The sequence below is a fragment of the Hydra vulgaris genome, chromosome 02 (assembly GCF_038396675.1).
Source record: "Hydra vulgaris chromosome 02, alternate assembly HydraT2T_AEP".
NCBI classification, from domain to species: Eukaryota; Metazoa; Cnidaria; class Hydrozoa; order Anthoathecata; family Hydridae; genus Hydra; species Hydra vulgaris.
In genome coordinates, this window is record NC_088921.1 from 35,181,658 (window position 1) to 35,200,876 (window position 19,219).

The 19,219-nt window shown below is 29.4% G+C and overlaps 1 protein-coding gene across 1 annotated transcript; it reads right to left on the bottom strand.

The window, feature by feature from the left end:
* Nucleotides 1-13,792: 13,792 nt before the first annotated feature.
* On the bottom strand, nt 13,793-15,639 carry LOC136076898 (uncharacterized). The gene is made up of 2 exons (XM_065790715.1): nt 15,523-15,639; nt 13,793-15,372 (listed from the first exon to the last, which is right to left on the bottom strand). Exon 2 carries the CDS (start codon nt 15,343-15,345, stop codon nt 14,908-14,910), a length of 438 nt encoding a protein of 145 aa, XP_065646787.1. The 5' UTR covers nt 15,346-15,372; nt 15,523-15,639; the 3' UTR covers nt 13,793-14,907.
* Nucleotides 15,640-19,219: the final 3,580 nt, after the last annotated feature.

Genomic DNA, 19,219 nt, shown 5'->3' on the forward strand with positions numbered 1-19,219 from the left:
AACGTCGTTTTTTTCCATCATTTGATAAAGAAAGTGGTGTTGACACAGGTCGGTGCTGTTCATCATACAGATTTACAGAGTTTTTCAGCATTGGGTAACAATGGCAGTATTTCAAGGTCTAACATTCCAATATCATGACAAAGAAGAGCACAAGTATCTCCTTGTTGTGCTGCATTATCATCAATGTCAGATTGTTGAGCTGTATCACCATCAATGTTAGACTGTTAAGCTGTATCATCATCACTGCCAGATTTTTGTGCTACATTATTATCACTGTCAGCTGATTGTGTTATGTCAAAAGTGTTTGGAGTAGATCTCAGTTTTTCAACGAAATTTGTAATTTTAGTAAGTGATTTGGCTGCTTCCTTCATAACCTTTTGCTCTTTGGCATGCTTGATTTTTGAACCTGATTTTTTTCTTTTAGTTGATTGTGACGTTTCTAAAAATATAATTTTTAAATAATTAACACATAAAATAATATAGCTACCATTTTTTTGTATTGCATTAAACATTGTTTTTTTAGATATTTTGTTTAAATTGGCCTTGCTCAGTTTTGCTGAGTTTACAGTTGTAAACAAAAAAACTTTTAAATCAAAAAAACGCAATTATTACTTTTGCAATTTTTTTAATCGCTACCCGTTTTTTACAGCTGGCGTGTTATCATTATAGTTATAATTTTAAAATATTTGGTAAAAAAAAATCCTTTAAACTGCAGTGTTGCAACTAGCCCCGCACTCCCCTAATAATAATACAATTAAATATATTTTATTTTACATAAATTTTAATAAAATATATTCTATTTTACAAAATGTTTTAATTAATTGTATTTAAAATTTATGTAAAAAGTTTATAATAAATTTTTAAAACCAACACACAAAAATAAACAAGAAATCCATTCACCATCAGCTAATCAATCAACGACTTAATTAGTCAACCCAATAAACTGTATTTCAAATTAAAAAAATATAATTTTGAAATGAAACAACAGATAAAATAGGAAGCTAAATCAAGTATAAAAACAACCTTTTAGCTCACACCACGTTTATTTATTTTTGTTATAATTGTTTATTTACTAAGTGCCGTAGCGCGGGAAATAACAACCAATAGCACCCAAGCTAAATGTTTTTAGACGCTAAATGGACGATTAAATAAACTTATTTTTTAAGAGAGCGGTGCCCCATTTGACCCGCCCGTGTTGTATTTACTAAATATATACTAAAATAACTATTAAATTAAATGAATATTCCAATTTTTTAATTTTTATAAACTAACTCTGATTTTTATTATTCAAGTAAATATTCTACTACATTTGAAAGACGCAAATAGGACAAGGCGGGGGGAAGCAGGTGCTCCCCTGTGCTCCCCCTTCTCCTCCCTACGGCCCTGAATAATCTAAAAAAGTTTTTTGCTTACTTTATTAATTAAAGAAGTAAGTCTCCTCAGTAAATTTAGGAGTTATTTAAAAGCCAATACTGAATGAATAATAGAACAAATATTTTTAATTCTTTCATTAGAAAGTTGAAAATTTCCATACATCTTACATCATCTTTCAGATGTTGTAAGATTTTCAGGATTGTCAGATCATTAATGTAGATAAGAAATAAAACAAAACCAAGGATAGAACTCTGAGGTATCTAAGAAGTTACTAGAAATGGTGAAGACTGATAGGCTTCGATAATGAATTTAATAAAGCGGATATTTAAGAAGATAGGGAAGTAAACTTAAGACACGCTAAACTTTATCTAAAGCTTTAGATATATCAAGAGCTATATTCCTAGTCTCGCCGCCTTTATCTAATGGTGGAAGGGTTAAAATGTTCACCAGAGTTTTTAAAAAATGGCTATTTTCCTGAAGCAGGAAAACAAGATTCAGTCCAGCGTTTAAAATTGATTAAATAGAGTTTTGGAGAACACTTTTGTAAGACTATGACAGGAATGTTGTCTGGACCGCAGGCCATAGAAAAGTTTAATTGAGAAATAACTTTAGCAACGGAAACCGGAGTGATTTAAATGTCTAACAACGGGTTAACTTGTTTAATTGGATTGGCAAAAAGAGTATGACACTAAGATTCAAGAGTTGAATTAGAAGAAAAGTACTTTGCAAATAGTTAAGCCTTATCCTTAGGAGAGGTAATAAAATCAGTTAGATCAATAGGATCATATTAAATATTAAGCGCATTTATAATTAAAGCAATCACGCAAATTTTTAAAATTAAACATGACGTGTCATTTAAAGTTTTTATTTATCACAATACATCTAAAACACTATTTCTTGCATGTCACCAAGCCCAATTTTTCACTCCACAATTAAAGAAATTTTATGTGGCACGTTAAATTGGGCTTGTTGACATGCGAAGCGATAGTGTTTTAGATTATCCGGGGCAAATAAAATGTTTAAATGTCATACCACACTTAAATAAAATAAATAAAATGAAGTGATGAAAATTTTTATGTTTAAAAAAAACAATCATAATAAATTTTGAATTGATTTGGTGTTTTTGGCGTCCACGATCTAAAAGATGTAGTTTTTAGGATGTATGAGATGGAATAGTAGAAATTCTGTTTCTGAAGGTCCACTCTTCTTGTTTTTGGTTTTATGGAGAAATATCATAAATGGTGGAAATGGTTTAAAAAAGCATTTCATCTACACACACAATTACAATCTGGTCATACTTCCCTAATGGCACATAATCTTTCTTAATACCTTTGCAAGCTATTTTTTTTTTTTTTTAGTTTATGGACAGTAGTAATACCTTGACTAATTAGTATTCTTAACTTGTTCAGGATCAAAGTTGTATCGCGCTAATAAACTTTTTAAATTCTCAAAAAAATAATTTACATTGTTCCTATTGAAGGCAATAGCATATGCATATTGATATGCAAGTTGTCTTGTCTTACTGTCGGCTAATCCACAATAAAGTGTATTTGTCATTTTCAATTAGTCAATTGATTTTTTGTCTTCTTTATTAGAAAATACTTAGAAAATTCTAAATTTTCGTATTATTCAATTTCACTAGCAGAATTTTTCTTTTTATGTACATATCTTTTGAGAGACATAATTAAAGTTTTCTAAGCTTTAGCTGTTCCAGAAATACTTTTTACTTTAAAAACGTCATTCACATTTATCTTTAAGTATTTTTTTAAAGAACTTTCTCTTTCCTTATATATTCTGGACATACTGAATTCTGAAAAAAAAAGAAATAAATTTCAAGATACATGTGTTCATGTGCGATTTCCCCCCCCCCCCTCCTTTGTCACCGGTTGTTCTTTTTTCCTTTACCCTCTTAAAAAGGATGTCATAAAATTGAAACGTCCCCCCCCCTCCTTCTCATTATTTTTTAAAACAAAACTTGTTCTTAATTTAGGCGTTTTTATTGAAAATTTTCAAGTGAATTAATTTTTTCTGTGTTTGAATATCATTTAGTAGCTTATTGGGTATTTCCACGTTTGTTTCAGTTGTTTGTTCTTGTAGGCCTCCTCAAAAAAAAAATCTTGTTACATTACTTTTATTCTATATATTAAATTTAATCAAAGTGTGTCATGGAACTTACCTCACTCTTTGTCCATCCAAAGATTTTTTAAATCTTTTAAAACTTATGCCTAATATCGTTCAATATAATTTTTTATTAGCTTAAGTTGCCCTCTTGTCCTATACACTTCAGATTTCCTCTTTTCGTGGACAGCAGATTGTATTGAGCACTCTATACCGATATTAATCAAAGCACCAATTCTGTCACGTTCACGTATATAGTTAATTGGCGACCAGTTTCATATATATATATATATACATATATATATATATATATATATATATATATATATATATATATATATATATATGTATATATAAATATATATATATATATATATATATATATATATATATATATATATATATATATATATATATATATATATATATATATGTATATATATAATATATATATATATATATATATATATATATATATATATATATATATATATATATATATATATATATATATATATATATATATATGTAAATAGATATATATATATATACGAAAATAAAATCTAAACAAATATTAACACGAATTTTCTTTCTTTAATTACTAATTACAATAAATAAAAACATTACGCTCTGTTACGTTGACTTCATAAAAACACATGTTTACATAGTTTTCCATTTTATTACAACTGAAATAAAAAAAATTCTCTAAGATGACATATATTTCTGATGACCCCCTGCCTTATGCCAAACTCTCAGTCGATGTAGCGGCATTCCCTTGCGACAGCAGGCTATAAGATAATCGATGTATGTATTGAAGCCAATAAATATAAGCTAGAAAATAAAATTATTTTAGGCTGCTTAACTTAGAACTATATATATATATATATATATATATATATATATATATATATATATATATATATATATATATATATATATATATATATATATATATATATATATATATATATATATATATATATATATATATATATATATATATATATATATATATATATATATATATATATATATATATATATATATATATATATATATATATATATATATATATATATATATATATATATATATATATACAGTATCGGACAAAATGAGTGCAACCAAATAACGGTAATTTAGTTTCTTTATATAAAAGTGCTGCATTTTTTCAATTTAGAGAAATAACTATGTAACTGTTTAGAGACAAAGTTCTTCAAATTTTATTCATCACAAAGTTCATTATTTGTACACGAAAATTAATAAATTAATTAAAAGTATTAAAAAAAGTTGATTTCCTTCTGGACAAAACAAGTGCAACTCGACAAAATGTTGACCAAGCTGTATTTCGCTATCAATATTTCGTGGCGAATCCTTTGTTTTCGATCACAGCCTTGCATCTTCAAGGCATAGATTCGATCAGGTGATCAATGAAACTTTGTGGAATCGCTGCCCAGGCCTTTTGGATTTGTTCAAACAGTTGATCCTTATTACGAACACCTTCACGATTAATTCTGCGGTTGACAATCTCCCACATGTTCTCGATAGGGTTGAGATCCGGAGATTGAGGCGGCCAATCCATCACCGATAGGTGGTTGTCTTGAAACCACTGCTTGACTACTTTTGCAGTGTGTTTCGGATCGTTGTCTTGCTGAAAAACCCATTTTATTGGCATATTCCATTCAGCATTAGGTAACATAACATCTTTCAGGATATTTTTATACATGAAACGGTCCATTATTCCATCGTTTTGATGTATTGGACCTAGACCGTTAGCAGAAAAACACCCCCAGACCATTACATTGCCTCCACCATGCTTCACGGTCTTATGGCAGTAACGTAAATTGAGGCGTTTTCCGGCCGGTCGACGTACACGGCAAATGCCATCGCTTCCAATGATGTTGAAATTCAATTCATTACTGAACAGGACAGTTCGCCATTTCTGCACATTCCAGTCAATATGAGATGTAGCAAACAGGAGTCTTTTCTTCTGGTTTTTTAATGAAATCAATAGTTTCTTTGCAGGGCGTCGAGAAAACAATCCGGCTTTAACAGCACGTCGTCTGATCGTTCGGTCCGATAAAGGCAGCTCTAATTGCTTTTGTATCTCGACTGATGATATCCAGGGATCCTTCTTGACGGATCTGACGATCATAGAATCCTCTCTAGAAGTGGTGGAACGCAGTCTTCCACCTTTGTTATCTGCTGCCAACTTCCCCGTAGAACGATATTTGGAACATAGTCTTGGTACGGTCCATTTTTTCACGCGATATTTATCACAAATACTTTTTTGTGACATTCCACTTACGTAATCGCCAATAATTTTCTTTCTTAGTTCCAATCCAAGACTGTCGGGAGCCATTTTTGCACTTGATGTCATAAAAATAATAAAAATAATCACGCAACTCAAGGCTTACCGTGTTACATTTACCTTGTGATGATACAATAATACTCTGTGGAACACAACGTCTTGGTTGGATGTGGACTGTATTGATGTAACGAAACACTTGTTGTATTTCACTTTTTGTATTGATGTTCTTCGATAAAACACTTTGATAAAACTAACTTCGATAAACTGTCTTGATAATACTGACTGATTGACTTCCATATACTGACTGAATTACATGTCGATTTACATGTCTCTTATATAGTAAAATGAACCTGTGTAACCCTGATTTTGGAGATTCTAGATGCTTCTTTTCGATGCTTCTGGAAGCTTCTGGATGCGTCTGGATGCGTCTGGATGCTTCTGAATGTTTCTAGATATTTCTGGATGCGACTGCATGCTTCCAGATGCTTCTTCTTGAAACTTCTGGAAGCTTCTGCATGCTTCTGGAAACTTCTGGATACTTCTTTTAATTATTAAAAAACTTTCGTGACGTTGACACGGACCAGACTTAAGAAAATGAAACAAACCAAAAAAGTTGCACTTGTTTTGTACGCTGCAAAATGGCACTTGTCAACGAAATTCTGCCAGTGTGCTGTCACCTGTCAGCTGATTGCTCATGTCATGGCATGCTATGACTCCAGACTCCTGAACTGTTTGCTGTGGTAGTATAGTTCGTTTCGTTTTTAAGACATGTAAAATTAAGAACACTTTTTAGGATTGTTCGATGTTGGTTGCAAATGTTTTGTCCAATACTGTATATATATATATGTTATGTTTATATTAAGTACGTTATGTAATGTAAAAATGTAAAATAGATGCATATTGGCTTGAAAAATATATAAATAACTTAATCAATGTTTGATGCAGAAACTTAACAAAATAATACTCCTTAGTATCTTATTAAAACATCAAAAGTATCTTATTAAAACATCAAAAGTGAAACGTGAATTAGGATTAGTGTTAAAATATATTTTAAAATGGTCATGTCAAATTGATAAATTATTTTAAAATTGATAAATCAAATTAAATTTTACTTTGATTTAAATAAGTAAGAAAATTATAAACAACTTTTATTAGACCACATCTTGAGTTTGCGATTTAAACATGGTGTCCCTTTTTTGTATAAAGCTATGAGTTAAAATGGAGACTAAGTACTATGGGGTTGAATTAAGCTAATTTTCAACTTGGGAAATGGGTTTTGGTTTAATAATTAAGTAAAAACTGATCAATGAATCTAATTATAGTTATCCAAGTATAGATATTATATTTTAGCCGTAGATGGAGTTGACATATGTTATCTATCCGTTTGTATGTATTTGCATTGAAAAATTTGATTTAGGGTAACGAGGGGCAAAATGAGACACTTAAGCTCTAATTTATCTAATACAGACCGTCTAAGAACTTTTGAAAAAAAACCTAATATTTTTCAAATCTTCTACCATCCTACTATAACCTAACAAAATATGAGTTGCAAAATTGCAGTGGTTTGGTCACCAGAGATCATTTATTAACAATATCTATCCTGTCTCATTTTGCCCCGCTATGTGTGGCAAAATGAGATTTTTTTAATAAGTAATTCAAATAAATAATGATAAACAAAACAGATTTTTAAGAGGTTTAGCAAGATAAATGTTTTATAATATAATACAGCTAATAATAATACATAATATATAATCAAACAAATATAATACATAATCAAACTGTCACTAGGTAATCATATAATCAAACACACTGTTACTAGTCACATAAATCACACAATGCTTCAGCAGTATTAACAAAAATTAACATTATTCTGAATGAGCCCAAGTTGTAAATTTTAAACATTGACATTCTCAGTTTTCAACGCTTAAACTTTTAACTCTTTCATTACCCTTTCCCAATACCCATTTATTTTTTGTTCTTTTAACTTTTTTGATTTTTCAGAGGATTCAAATAGTGATTTTCTATGATGTGATGTTGTTATTATCTGTGATTCTTCTCCTTTTCTTGGTAATAAAGTGATCTTTGAAATAGCTAAAATATTAGAAAAGCATGGTATTACTATATTAAAATCAATATTTTCTGAACATCCTGACGGCAAAGGTAATAAGGTGCTTGAATTAACTTGTAAATCATTTTTATCAGGTTTATGTAAGTTGGGATTAGAGCTTTTGTCATTATTAAACATTATGTCTGGAAGTATATCCTGACACAAAAGATAAATTCAAGATGTACGAAAGCCAGATGTACAAATTGCCATAGGCAATTTCTACAAAGGCAGCTTTATGATAATCTTTAGAGAATATACCTCTAAGTTGATCATTTGTTATTTTTTTACAGGATGCTCATATAACCATTAACCACATTATATGTTATAAAAAGCTGTAAGCGGTTTAAAACAACAGTTGGCGTTACACCTCGTCCACTACTTGTTACAGAAGAAACACAATGTTTTCCTTTTATTGTTATAACTTTAACAGATTTATGAACAGTTGTAATACCTGATTCATCACAGTTAAAAATTTGATGAGGTTCAAACTTGTACTTTTTCATAACATAGGAATATGAGAAAATTTTGAAATTTTAAAACAAAACAATGTCATTTACATAAATATATGCCTCTAATTTTGAATTTTTAAAAAATACTAAAATTATCTCTGAAGTTCAAGTATTTCAAAAGTTATGAGATTTTTAAGTTGTTATTTTTTATATATGGAGAGGCTATGAATAGTTGAACCAAAATTTTTAATTTTTTTTTGCAAAAAAATGTTTATTTGTCTAAATTTTTGTCTTTTGACTAAAAAATCATACATCAAAATAAAGCTTAGAGTATATTAAACAAATATTTAGTTGTAAATGTAAAACTGAATGGATAATTAAAAAATTTAAAACTAAATATAAAGTTTTATATGTAAAAACAAAATTAAACTTTATTATTTTAAAAATTTATGGATAAAAGTGTTCCGTTTAAAGATGTTCATGCCATCATGAGATCACCAAGTATAATGTCACAAGCAAGTTGAACTTTTGTAATATCATAGTCTATTGCATCATTATAATCTTCTTCCTTGTTCCAATAAGCAACAACATATGTATCCTGTATCTTTTTCTTTATTTTTTCAATTTTCCCATTGTATATACCTTTTTTCATCTTCATACCAAATATGGCATATATTTCTGCCTATGGCAGTTCCAGACATGACAACCAAAATATCATTAAAATTTGCTTTACTAATGTCTGGAAACTCGTTTCCACAAGTTTCATCTAATATTTTTTTCCTTTCTTTTGTATCTTTTATTGCCTTTTTTCCTCTGCTCTGCATGTCATCTCCTTATTGACTTCAGACATCTTTAATCGATTAATTTCTCTTTTTTTTGTTGCAAAATTTATGGCCCACTCCATCACAGACTCTTTAACATGTTTTGGAAGACCGTTTAAATAGTTGATGACATTGTTTTTTCCGGCACGCAGTCTTGATGATTGGTAACAAAGAGTTGTATTAGGTGCAAATTTCTGTGCTGCGTTAAACATTCCAATCATTTCCTCAGCATCCATATTGTGTAGCCTTGCAAACTAAGTCTCAAAATCCATTTGTTCTGTGGGCTTCATACTAAAGTATTTCTTATATTGTCTATTGATTGCTTCAGATATAGCAGTCAAGCAAAAAGAAGTCATTTTTTTCTTATTGTCATCTTAAGGGCAGAATTCAAGAGCCTTCCAGACAAGATCTTTTTTATCAAACTCTTCATCAAAGAAATTTTGTGATCTTGATTAGATTTTTAATGGATTTTTTAGACATTGGATAAACTGGCTTGTAATCGAACGCATGAAATAGTACCTGATGTCAGAAATGTTTTAAAAATATCATAATGTTGAATTAATATTCCACAAATATGAAAAGAAATATGCAAACAATTTCCTCTGCATCTAGGAAGTAAACCTTTAGGAAGTTCTTCTTTTAATTAAAATAAAACAAATCCTTTAGGATCACCTTTTCAATCCATGTACCAAAGTTTATTTAGTTGCACAGTAATATTTCCGGCCATGCAGTCGCTACGAAATAGTTTTTTTTATTGTGGCATCGTTTGTAACAGCTCGATCGGAAATTGTATTAGATATGTTGGCAATTATAGTTTGACGACATTCTTGAAAATCTTTTAAATGAAAAGAGGCATAAGTTTTGGCTAAGTTGTCTATGGATTGACATATATGCTGCTAGTATGTCATATTATGTGCCACCACTTAACTCATCTAGCACTACAACTTGACAACCGGTTTTAGTAGTTAGGTGTCTATGAACATATATGCTGCTCGTAGTCCTCTGATGTGCCACCACTTAACTCATCTAGCGCTACAACTTGACAACCGGTTTTAGTAGTAAGGTGGATACAGCTAGCATGTACACCTTCCTGAATTGTGCCATCAAATCCAAGTGTTAAATTCTTTTCAGATATAGCATTTTCTGCTGTTTGGAGGTCAGTGATAACACCTAGTTAACCATTTGTTCGACAGTAGTGCGGCAAGAAACAGTTTTAATGGTAACACCTAAATGTTGAGTAAAACTTTGAATTAAAGAAGAAATACAATTTGCAGATACTAGGTTAGTCACAGCATCAAAAACAAGTGCTCATAGTTCTGTATTATATGTTTTTTTGTTTTTTTTCTGAACCATTAAATTGCATTCTAAACTATGAATCTTCTCTTCAAGAAGAAGATTTTGATGTTCAAGTAATTTAATTACTTGAGAAGTAATAACAAGTTTTTCTTAAAGTTGTAGAATTTCAGAGTTTTGTTTTTTAAGTTACTGATATTTTTGTCTCTGTCTTTTTAATAATAACAACAGCCTTTTGCAGTTGTGTAAACCTGCTTCAACCTTAACAGATTTTAATTTTTTTCTAAGATTACAAATAACGAATTTTTTTTCCAAATTTTTTTCTTCAAAAGTCTTACTTCAATAGGCATTTGTTTAAATTTGGTCTTTGTTTTAAAAATTGCTTCCCTATATTTTTTCCTTTCATCACTACGTGATTGTGATGATAAAGTAAGACGACGTTTTAATTTAGCTTTTATTGGTGTCACATAGGCTTCTCTTGGATCTTCAACTTGAACTTCAGTTAGCACAACCCCTGAAACATTTGGATTTATCAAATTTTGATTTACTGAAGAATTAGATGGTTGAGAAAGTTCAATAAAGGCTGGAGTAGATGTTAAAGAAAAGTCATTAACAGCTTCGGGAACTATTGTCCTAAAGAACAAATTTTTTCAAACTTTGACCTATCCCTTGAGATGTTCTTTTTGAATATAATAACACTGTTGTTCATTAAATGTCTAATTTGATTTTTTGTTGTTTGACAACTAAATGTTTCACTAACAATATTTGCTGTGGTAGTAAAAGAAAACTTATTTTTGTAATATAAAAAAATAACATGTCCTTTGAGGCATGTTATCTGTGAATTAAAAGTTACATCACCATACAAAGACTGAAGATGATAAAAATAATATTTTTTTAGGCATTTTGAGATTTACGAATCACTAAAAAATATAAAAAAATCTTTAAGATTAAAATTAATAAATTATAAATTTTTAAAAAAGGATTTTAGCCTAAAATGTAAAAATTATTTCTTTACCTTGTAATTTTCTTTTAACAACTTATAGTAGATATATTCAATATGAAAAATCTAATAAAAAATACACTAAAATTAAAACTATAGGCTAAACAGTAGACCAACCAACTTGTGTATTTAACGAAACAAAATTTAATAATCTGTACAAAGTTTTAAAGCAAAATAAGAAAATATGTGTTGCACCAATCGGAATTTAATAAAACTACCATGTGATCCGGAAATTTTATATATGCGAACTCAGGGTAACAATGCTTCAAATTTTCAAATTCACAAAAACACCTTGGGTGCTTGAGGAAACCTAAACTTAATATGAGCACATCAGATTTACTTCAAATTTTGAGGATTGGTAGTTTCATAAATGTTTTAAAAGAACCTTTGAATTAAAAAAGACCTTTGCTTATTTTAGGAGCAGTGGTTCACAGAAAAACATCTAAGACTTAAAATGTAAAATTACACTATATTTTATTTACAAAAATAACCACGAAATAAATCAAATTATAGGTTTACCTTTTTTTTAAATAAATAAAAAATTTGATTTCATTTAGCTCCAAAATAGAGGTGCAGTCTGGTTTGGCCTAATTCAACTTTTGTTAAATCAAAAAAAATGCGGATTAATTTTTACAACACTTTTTTTTACGGCAAAATACGCATATTTTAACATCCCTACGTAACAACTTCTGTATCATTGAAAGAAATATTCACAGAACTGCTGTTTAAACCTTAAACACAATTTAAAGACAGCCCTTAAGGCTTTCTAATTGAAAGGTCTGGATGTCTCTTTAAAAACCCACTTACAATCTTTAAAAATCTCTTCCTGCAACACCATTATACTCATTTAATGGATGAACTATTTTGTACTTTTCAACATACTGGCAACTCGTTGAATGTCACTTATAGGCAATCCATTTCTTTTATGTAGTTAACTAATTGACTTTCACTATTATCTATTACACTATAAACAATTTTGTCATAGAAATGAAATATCAATTTATGGAAATGAAAGAGCAATGCCTAAAGATGATAATAAAACACTAACTTTGAATATAACACTTTTTCCCACTCCTTAAGATAAAAAAACACTGAAAAAAATTAAAACAATAACGCATCAAAATTCGTAATTGTCATATAGCCAAGAGATGAAATGGCTGTCGTTCTCTTCATCTTTTCAAAGTGACTCAAGATGTTTTTTTTAACAATAAATAATTTAAGAACACAACTAAACTTTTAAAAACCATTAAAACAATAAACTGCGAAGTTAGGATCATTATAAATGCAATCTGTCTCATTTTCCCCCGTCTTACCCTAGATATTTATAACCATGTCAAAAGAGTTTAGCGTAAATCACTTCAAAAGTTTTATGCAAAGACAATGTTCAAAAATTTCTCAAAAGTTTCAGTCAACTAGAACATTTTTGTCAACTGCAAAACGTTTCAGCTGTGGTAAAATTAATTTAATTATGAGGCGTGCCATGCGAAAAGGAACCAAGCCTTTAAAAACTAGTTTAGAAAATAATGAGCAATAAAGGAAGTTAAACCTCTTTAAAATTCAAAAAAACTTTTATTTTTGGATCAAAAATTTTCTTATAAATAAGAATTACATTTTTTTATGTTGCTTTCAACTTGTGTAGTTAAAAGTATTTTTCTAAAGGAACGGAAAAGGTACCAAGCGTTTGTACTGAATAAAAATTCTTCATATTTGCGATTTTTAGACCTCCTATGTTATTTTAATAAACAAAACGAGCTGTTATTTTAATAAACAAAACGAAAAATATCAAAATTTCTTTGCAGAGTATGTAATTAAACCAAAAATTCAAAAGCACTTTAATTTCAATGAAAATTACCACGCAAATAATTTCCTATTTTGATTTTCAAGCAAACTTTTTTTTTTAACTTTATTATGTCAGAATTAGCAATAGTCGAAAAATATTTTTTTTTTGTCCAAAGTAAACATTATGGTAGTTAACAAAAAAATATTTCCACTAACACACAACACTAACATAATTTTTTTCAAGTTTTACAGTTAATGAATTTTCTTTTGCGCTTTTCTCAGAAAAATAATCCAAATGTTTCATCCACAAGTTTTATAGAAACTTTTTGAAAAAAAAAGTTTTTATCGTTTTAATCATCAAAATTTATGCCAGTAACAACTTCACCATCGCCAGCGTCAGTAATTGTACCGTCTCGGCTACTATACTCTCAGGCCCGGTTCTAACAGTTTTCTATGTGTAGGCGAGATGCAAATTTGCCGCCGCAAAAATTAAAAATGCAATAATTTCCAATTTGAAGGAAAATAGAAAAACACTGAAAATCAAACTTTAATATATTTTTATTTTATTACGAAAAATTACACAAAAACAAAGTAAATAAAAAAACTGAATTTATACAAAAATAAAAAACAAAACAAATTCCATTCATGAAAAAATAAAAAACAAATCGTAATTAAAAGTGAATTTTCCTAGCTTTTAATTCTGCGAAATCTTTAACCAAATCTTCTATGTCCAAATGATCAGCAATTTCTTTCTCGATGGAAATCGTAGCTAGACCAACTAAACGATCTTGACACATTTGTGATCTGAAATAGGATTTTATTATTTTCAGCTTTGAAAAGCTTCTTTCAGCACTAGCAACTGTGACTGGTAACGTTAGTAGTATGCGAAGAGCTATCGAAAGGTTTGGGAATACTTCGACAACATTAGATGTGTAAATACATTTTAATACACTTTTTGGATCGCTATTGGAAGTATCAAGTCGTCTCCCAATAGCTTTAATTTCATACCAAAGTTCGACCCCGTTGATATCAGATTGGCCATCAGACATAAGCGCTAACTGCAAGTCCTTACAGTGTTTCAATAACTCATCATCCGTAAAGTGTTTGCTGCCGATATTGTAAAGAAACCCAAATAACTCGTTATATTCCGATAATTGCGTAAATCTTTCATTTATTGCTTGAATTGCGATGTCCAATATTCGATTGAAAAAAGATACTCTGAAGTTTTGCTCTGGTGATACTATCGGTTCATCACGACCTTCGTATATATATAATTATTTTCTGATTAATTTGATCAATCGTAGCCCCTGATTTAAGTCTCACCTCCAGATCTCTCCAATTTAGATATGCAGTAGTGTGGCCACTTGATGTTTCATGTCGTTTAATAATAACAGAAATATTTTTCCAATCTCGGCAGCCGTCATGCGATGACAGGGAGAATTTATTCAGACTAAATATCTTACAGCAAAAGCAAAATACATTGTCTTTCGTAATGGAGTACACCAACCAAATGCGTTTAATTTTATCGCCATTAGACATTCGGCGATAAAAATGAAAGCTTGAAAATTTTCTACCTTGTTCATCTTCGGGAAATAAAGACGGCAATTTTTGAATTGGACCCTACTTCATCAGCAATGCTTTAAATTTACCATCTATTATAGGCCATTTTGCCGGATCATTAAAATTAAGAGGCAAATCTTTATGGTTTTGGGGTCTTCACCACTTTGATCTTCATTGTTTTCATTTTGTCCTATATCATCGACGTTCTGTACAACAACTTCACTTAAATTGGAGATAAATTCCACTTCATCAACATTTTCTGGTTCTTTAGCAGTTATATCATTTCCAGAATTTCTATATTCATTAACACTAACACTATCCGCATATTCTATTTCTCCACCGCTTTCGATTTCAATTTCAACTTCATTTTGGTTTGAAGTTGAAGCTACTATAGGTGCCAGTGCTTTTTCGCTTGATGACCTGCTCAAAAAGTGCAACAAAGCATTCTTCTGTTTGGCAGAATTTGCTTCACGTTGAAGCCTAATTTTCTTGTATTGTGACCCAGACAAGCGCTGTCTCTTACCACGGTCCATTATATTGTATCGTTTAAAGAATTTAAACTTAAAAAAAATATAGCGTTGATACATATACCTAAATTTTTATATTTAATAATAATAATAATAATAATAATAATAATAATAATAATAATAATAATAAGTTTATTCAAATACATGAAAAAGAAAACGAAAAAACAAACTTTAACTACTTACTTATAAAAATTATTGTTAGACAAATATTATTCAATTTATAAAAGGGTATAATGATTTTTTTTTTTTTTCAAAGTTAAAGTTCGTTTAATAATACACTTTTATAACAATTTACAATAGATATCTCAAAATAACTTCAATAAAATTTTTAAGAAAGTTTCTTAGGAATATTCTGGAACTTTAATTTGCTTAGTCAGCGTATTTTATGAACCAATAGAATTCGTTTGTTTGTATATTTGGCGGTTTGCTAACATCCATCCCTGAAAAAGAAAAAAGAAACTTTTTTTTACTGTTTCTTCTTCGCCAAATCCCAAATGTAAAACATGTATACAAACAAACGCTTTTATTACTATATTATTTATTTGAAAAAATTAGTATGTATTAAAGTTCCCGTAAAATACAACGCCGCCTAAGCAAAAAATTTGTGGACAAATAGGAAATGTTATAATCTACAAAATCCATAACTTTAAATTATAAAAATGGAGTGAGTACGTAGAAGAACTTGGAAATTTTTAAAAAAAATAAAATAATTTCTTGTTACAAAAAAAAAATTAAAAAATTTTTTTTTTTTTGGGAAAACACAAAATAAATTAAGAAAATGCCGCTCTAGAAAAGTGCCGCCGTCGGCTGTCGCCGACGTCGCCTACGCTTAAAACCGGGCCTGTATACTCTAAATCTGCACCAAAAGCAAAAGTAAACTTTGTATTGCATCAGCTCTAAAGTAAGCTTTTAAAACTAGAATGCGTCTAACCTTCAACATTGTAGCAACTGCGGCTACTAAGTTGAGAAGTAGTTGCCAAACAACTTTGCAGCAAATGTTTTGCATCTAACATGTTGACACACAAGAAAAAAATAAAAAAATGATAAAAAAATGTAAACATGGTTTTAGTTGCCATGGTTTTAAGGGAGGTGTCTCAATAAATGTAAATACTTTGAAGATTGAAAGATGTTGAACATACAATAGCAGTAAGCTAAAAAACAACACAATCTAACTTTGATGATGAGCAGTAAATAAACTATGTAGCAACAGTAACTATAACAACAACAACAGCACCAAACCAAGTCAAATGTAAAAGTGACGTATAGTTCTAGTGAATAGTACCAGTGTGGAAAATTGAAAAATGTAAGGTTGGACTTTTCAAACATGCACGCAAAAGCAGTATCTAAAAGACACCAAGTTTTATCACGCTAAAAAGTGCCTCAAAACTGAGAACTCAATCTCTCAATGACTCAAAATCATTACAAAAATTTTTTATCTAACCTCTTTCTGGTCCAAAAAAACTGATTGTCCTCCGACTTGGCCTTTACAGGAACAAAGCCGATCTGATTGGATCTTCTCCTCTAGCTTATACAAAGAAATGTCAAAGAGCAGCAAGCTTCCACATTTCTGAATGAGTTCTTCCTGTGTCTTGGTACATTTACCAATTCTGGAATTCCAATTTAGATTTCTCAGATGGATTACTTTACAATATTCGTTTAGCCTTTTAATTGACCAATTTAATGAACAACCTTAACTTGTAAGTTACATTTTATTATTATTATATATAATAATAAAAAAACGTAACAAACATCAGTATGTAAGATCGGCATAACGCCTATAAGCATATCTAGACCTATATTCAGTGAAAAACGAAGCTTATGATATTGTTGAGCCTTACTCAAAGTTATACATGTTTTAAAGAAAAATTAAAAAAAAAATATTAGAGTTTTTTTGTTCCCTCTATTCAAAGCAAATATTCATTGAATGAGGAAGGGGTATCAAGCTAACACTCTTCTTCGCGCTGGCTTTAGTAGTAGTAGTAGTAATAGTAGTAGTAGTAGTAGTAGTAGTAGTAGTAGTAGTAGTAGTAGTAGTAGTAGTAGTAGTAGTAGTAGTAGTAGTAGTAGTAGTAGTAGTAGAAGTAGCAAAATGTTGTAATGCGTTTTCCTGTGTAACCTATAGGTTTTGACAGCCTTTTCTACTTCATACTCAAACTTTTATTAAAATCAATATATAAAAACTACATTAAAATATGAAGCATAAAATGGTACTTGAGTTTTTTTCTTTTTCTTTTAATTATAATCTTGATGCTTATGCGGATTATTCAAAAACTTTGAATAATCCGCATTAAAAAAAAAACAATTTCACTTAATTCAGGAAACCAAATCTCTCGAGTTTTTGAATTAGTTTCTTGTGTGAAATCATATGCTACGTCTATAGATACCTTGTCAGATAATGTTTTTGACATCATGTAAATCAACTCCAATAAATATGTTTCACACCCTTTTTTAGTAATGAATCCATGTTGATTTGTTAAAATAAGGCCAAGCTTGACTAAGTCGAGCATGTTCTTATTTCAAAAAATTAACATGGACTAAGTGATCGACCATACTGTAACGTATTATTTTCTCCACCACTTACGTACAATTTAAATAATGGATATAAGATGTTATACATGATACCGGTAATTGCCTGGATCGTAGTTTATATTATTTATTATTTTTTTGAGTTAGATGTCTTTATTTATTAGACATTCATTAAAAGATACAATACAAAAAAAACAAAAAAACAAAACGAAAATTGTCGAAAAGCTATGAATACAGCAATTAAATCACACGAATATAAAATAGTGAATTAATAAAAAAAACTTAAACAAATACACTCTTATATTGAAAATTACATTTAAATTTGACTTGAAAACCTCATAAAACACGTCTTAAACTTGAGAACGGCCCATAAAATCAACATGTTTTTGGTTTAGACCTGGATTGTAGCAAACATGTTTCAATGCGGTTTTAATTCCGAAAGTGAAACTATATGTGCTAGATGAGATCTAAGAATACAAGACTCATTCTTAAGAAATTAAAAATATTTTTTTAATTTTTATTCATTTATTGAAGTTGTTTTATTTTGCTTCACAATGACTTTATATCCGAAGATAATGTTGGCTAAGCATCGGAATAGCCACAAACAGTCATTAAGACTAATTCAAAGGAGCGTCATTGATCAACAATTTTACGTACCAAAGTACTACTCGAGCACTGAGTTGGAGGTGACTAAATCTGAACTCATATTGCACGACAGTCTAGGTTTTGACATTTCACTTGAAGCTCCAACCAGCTGGGCTATCCAGCCACAAAAAAAAACATAACAGCATTTACATGGTTTCCAACCTCATTTCGACATTGTATTACATCATTTTGACATTGTATCATACAATTTCAACACTGTTGCTTCACATTTACAAAACTATATTTTGAATAAAAATTTTCATATTAATAATGAAAGTTTTTGTTAAATAATAATGGGTTGTATTTAATCGGACCAATAAAATAAATATTTTTTAATATCCCAATAATAATGAATTGTCATAAACTATAAATTAATGGCAAAGTATTTTTTATCTAGAAAACAAAAGTATTCTTATTGTCCAAAATATTTGTCTCTTCAATTAATTAAGAATTAGAGTTCATGGTAAAATTGTAAATATCATTTTCAATATTTTTAAACAGCAATACCGAATCGTACAATTAAGAATAAAAACTGTTCAAAGATAATTAACCTTATTTTAAATAAAAATTCACTAACTGAAAATGAAAATATTCTTGGATTTAAACAAACTACAATCTATTTAATTATTAAAACATACAACAAAATGGTTTGCCGATAGAACGGCAATTAAAAGGTGGTTCTAGAAACAAAAAAATATTACTAATAAAG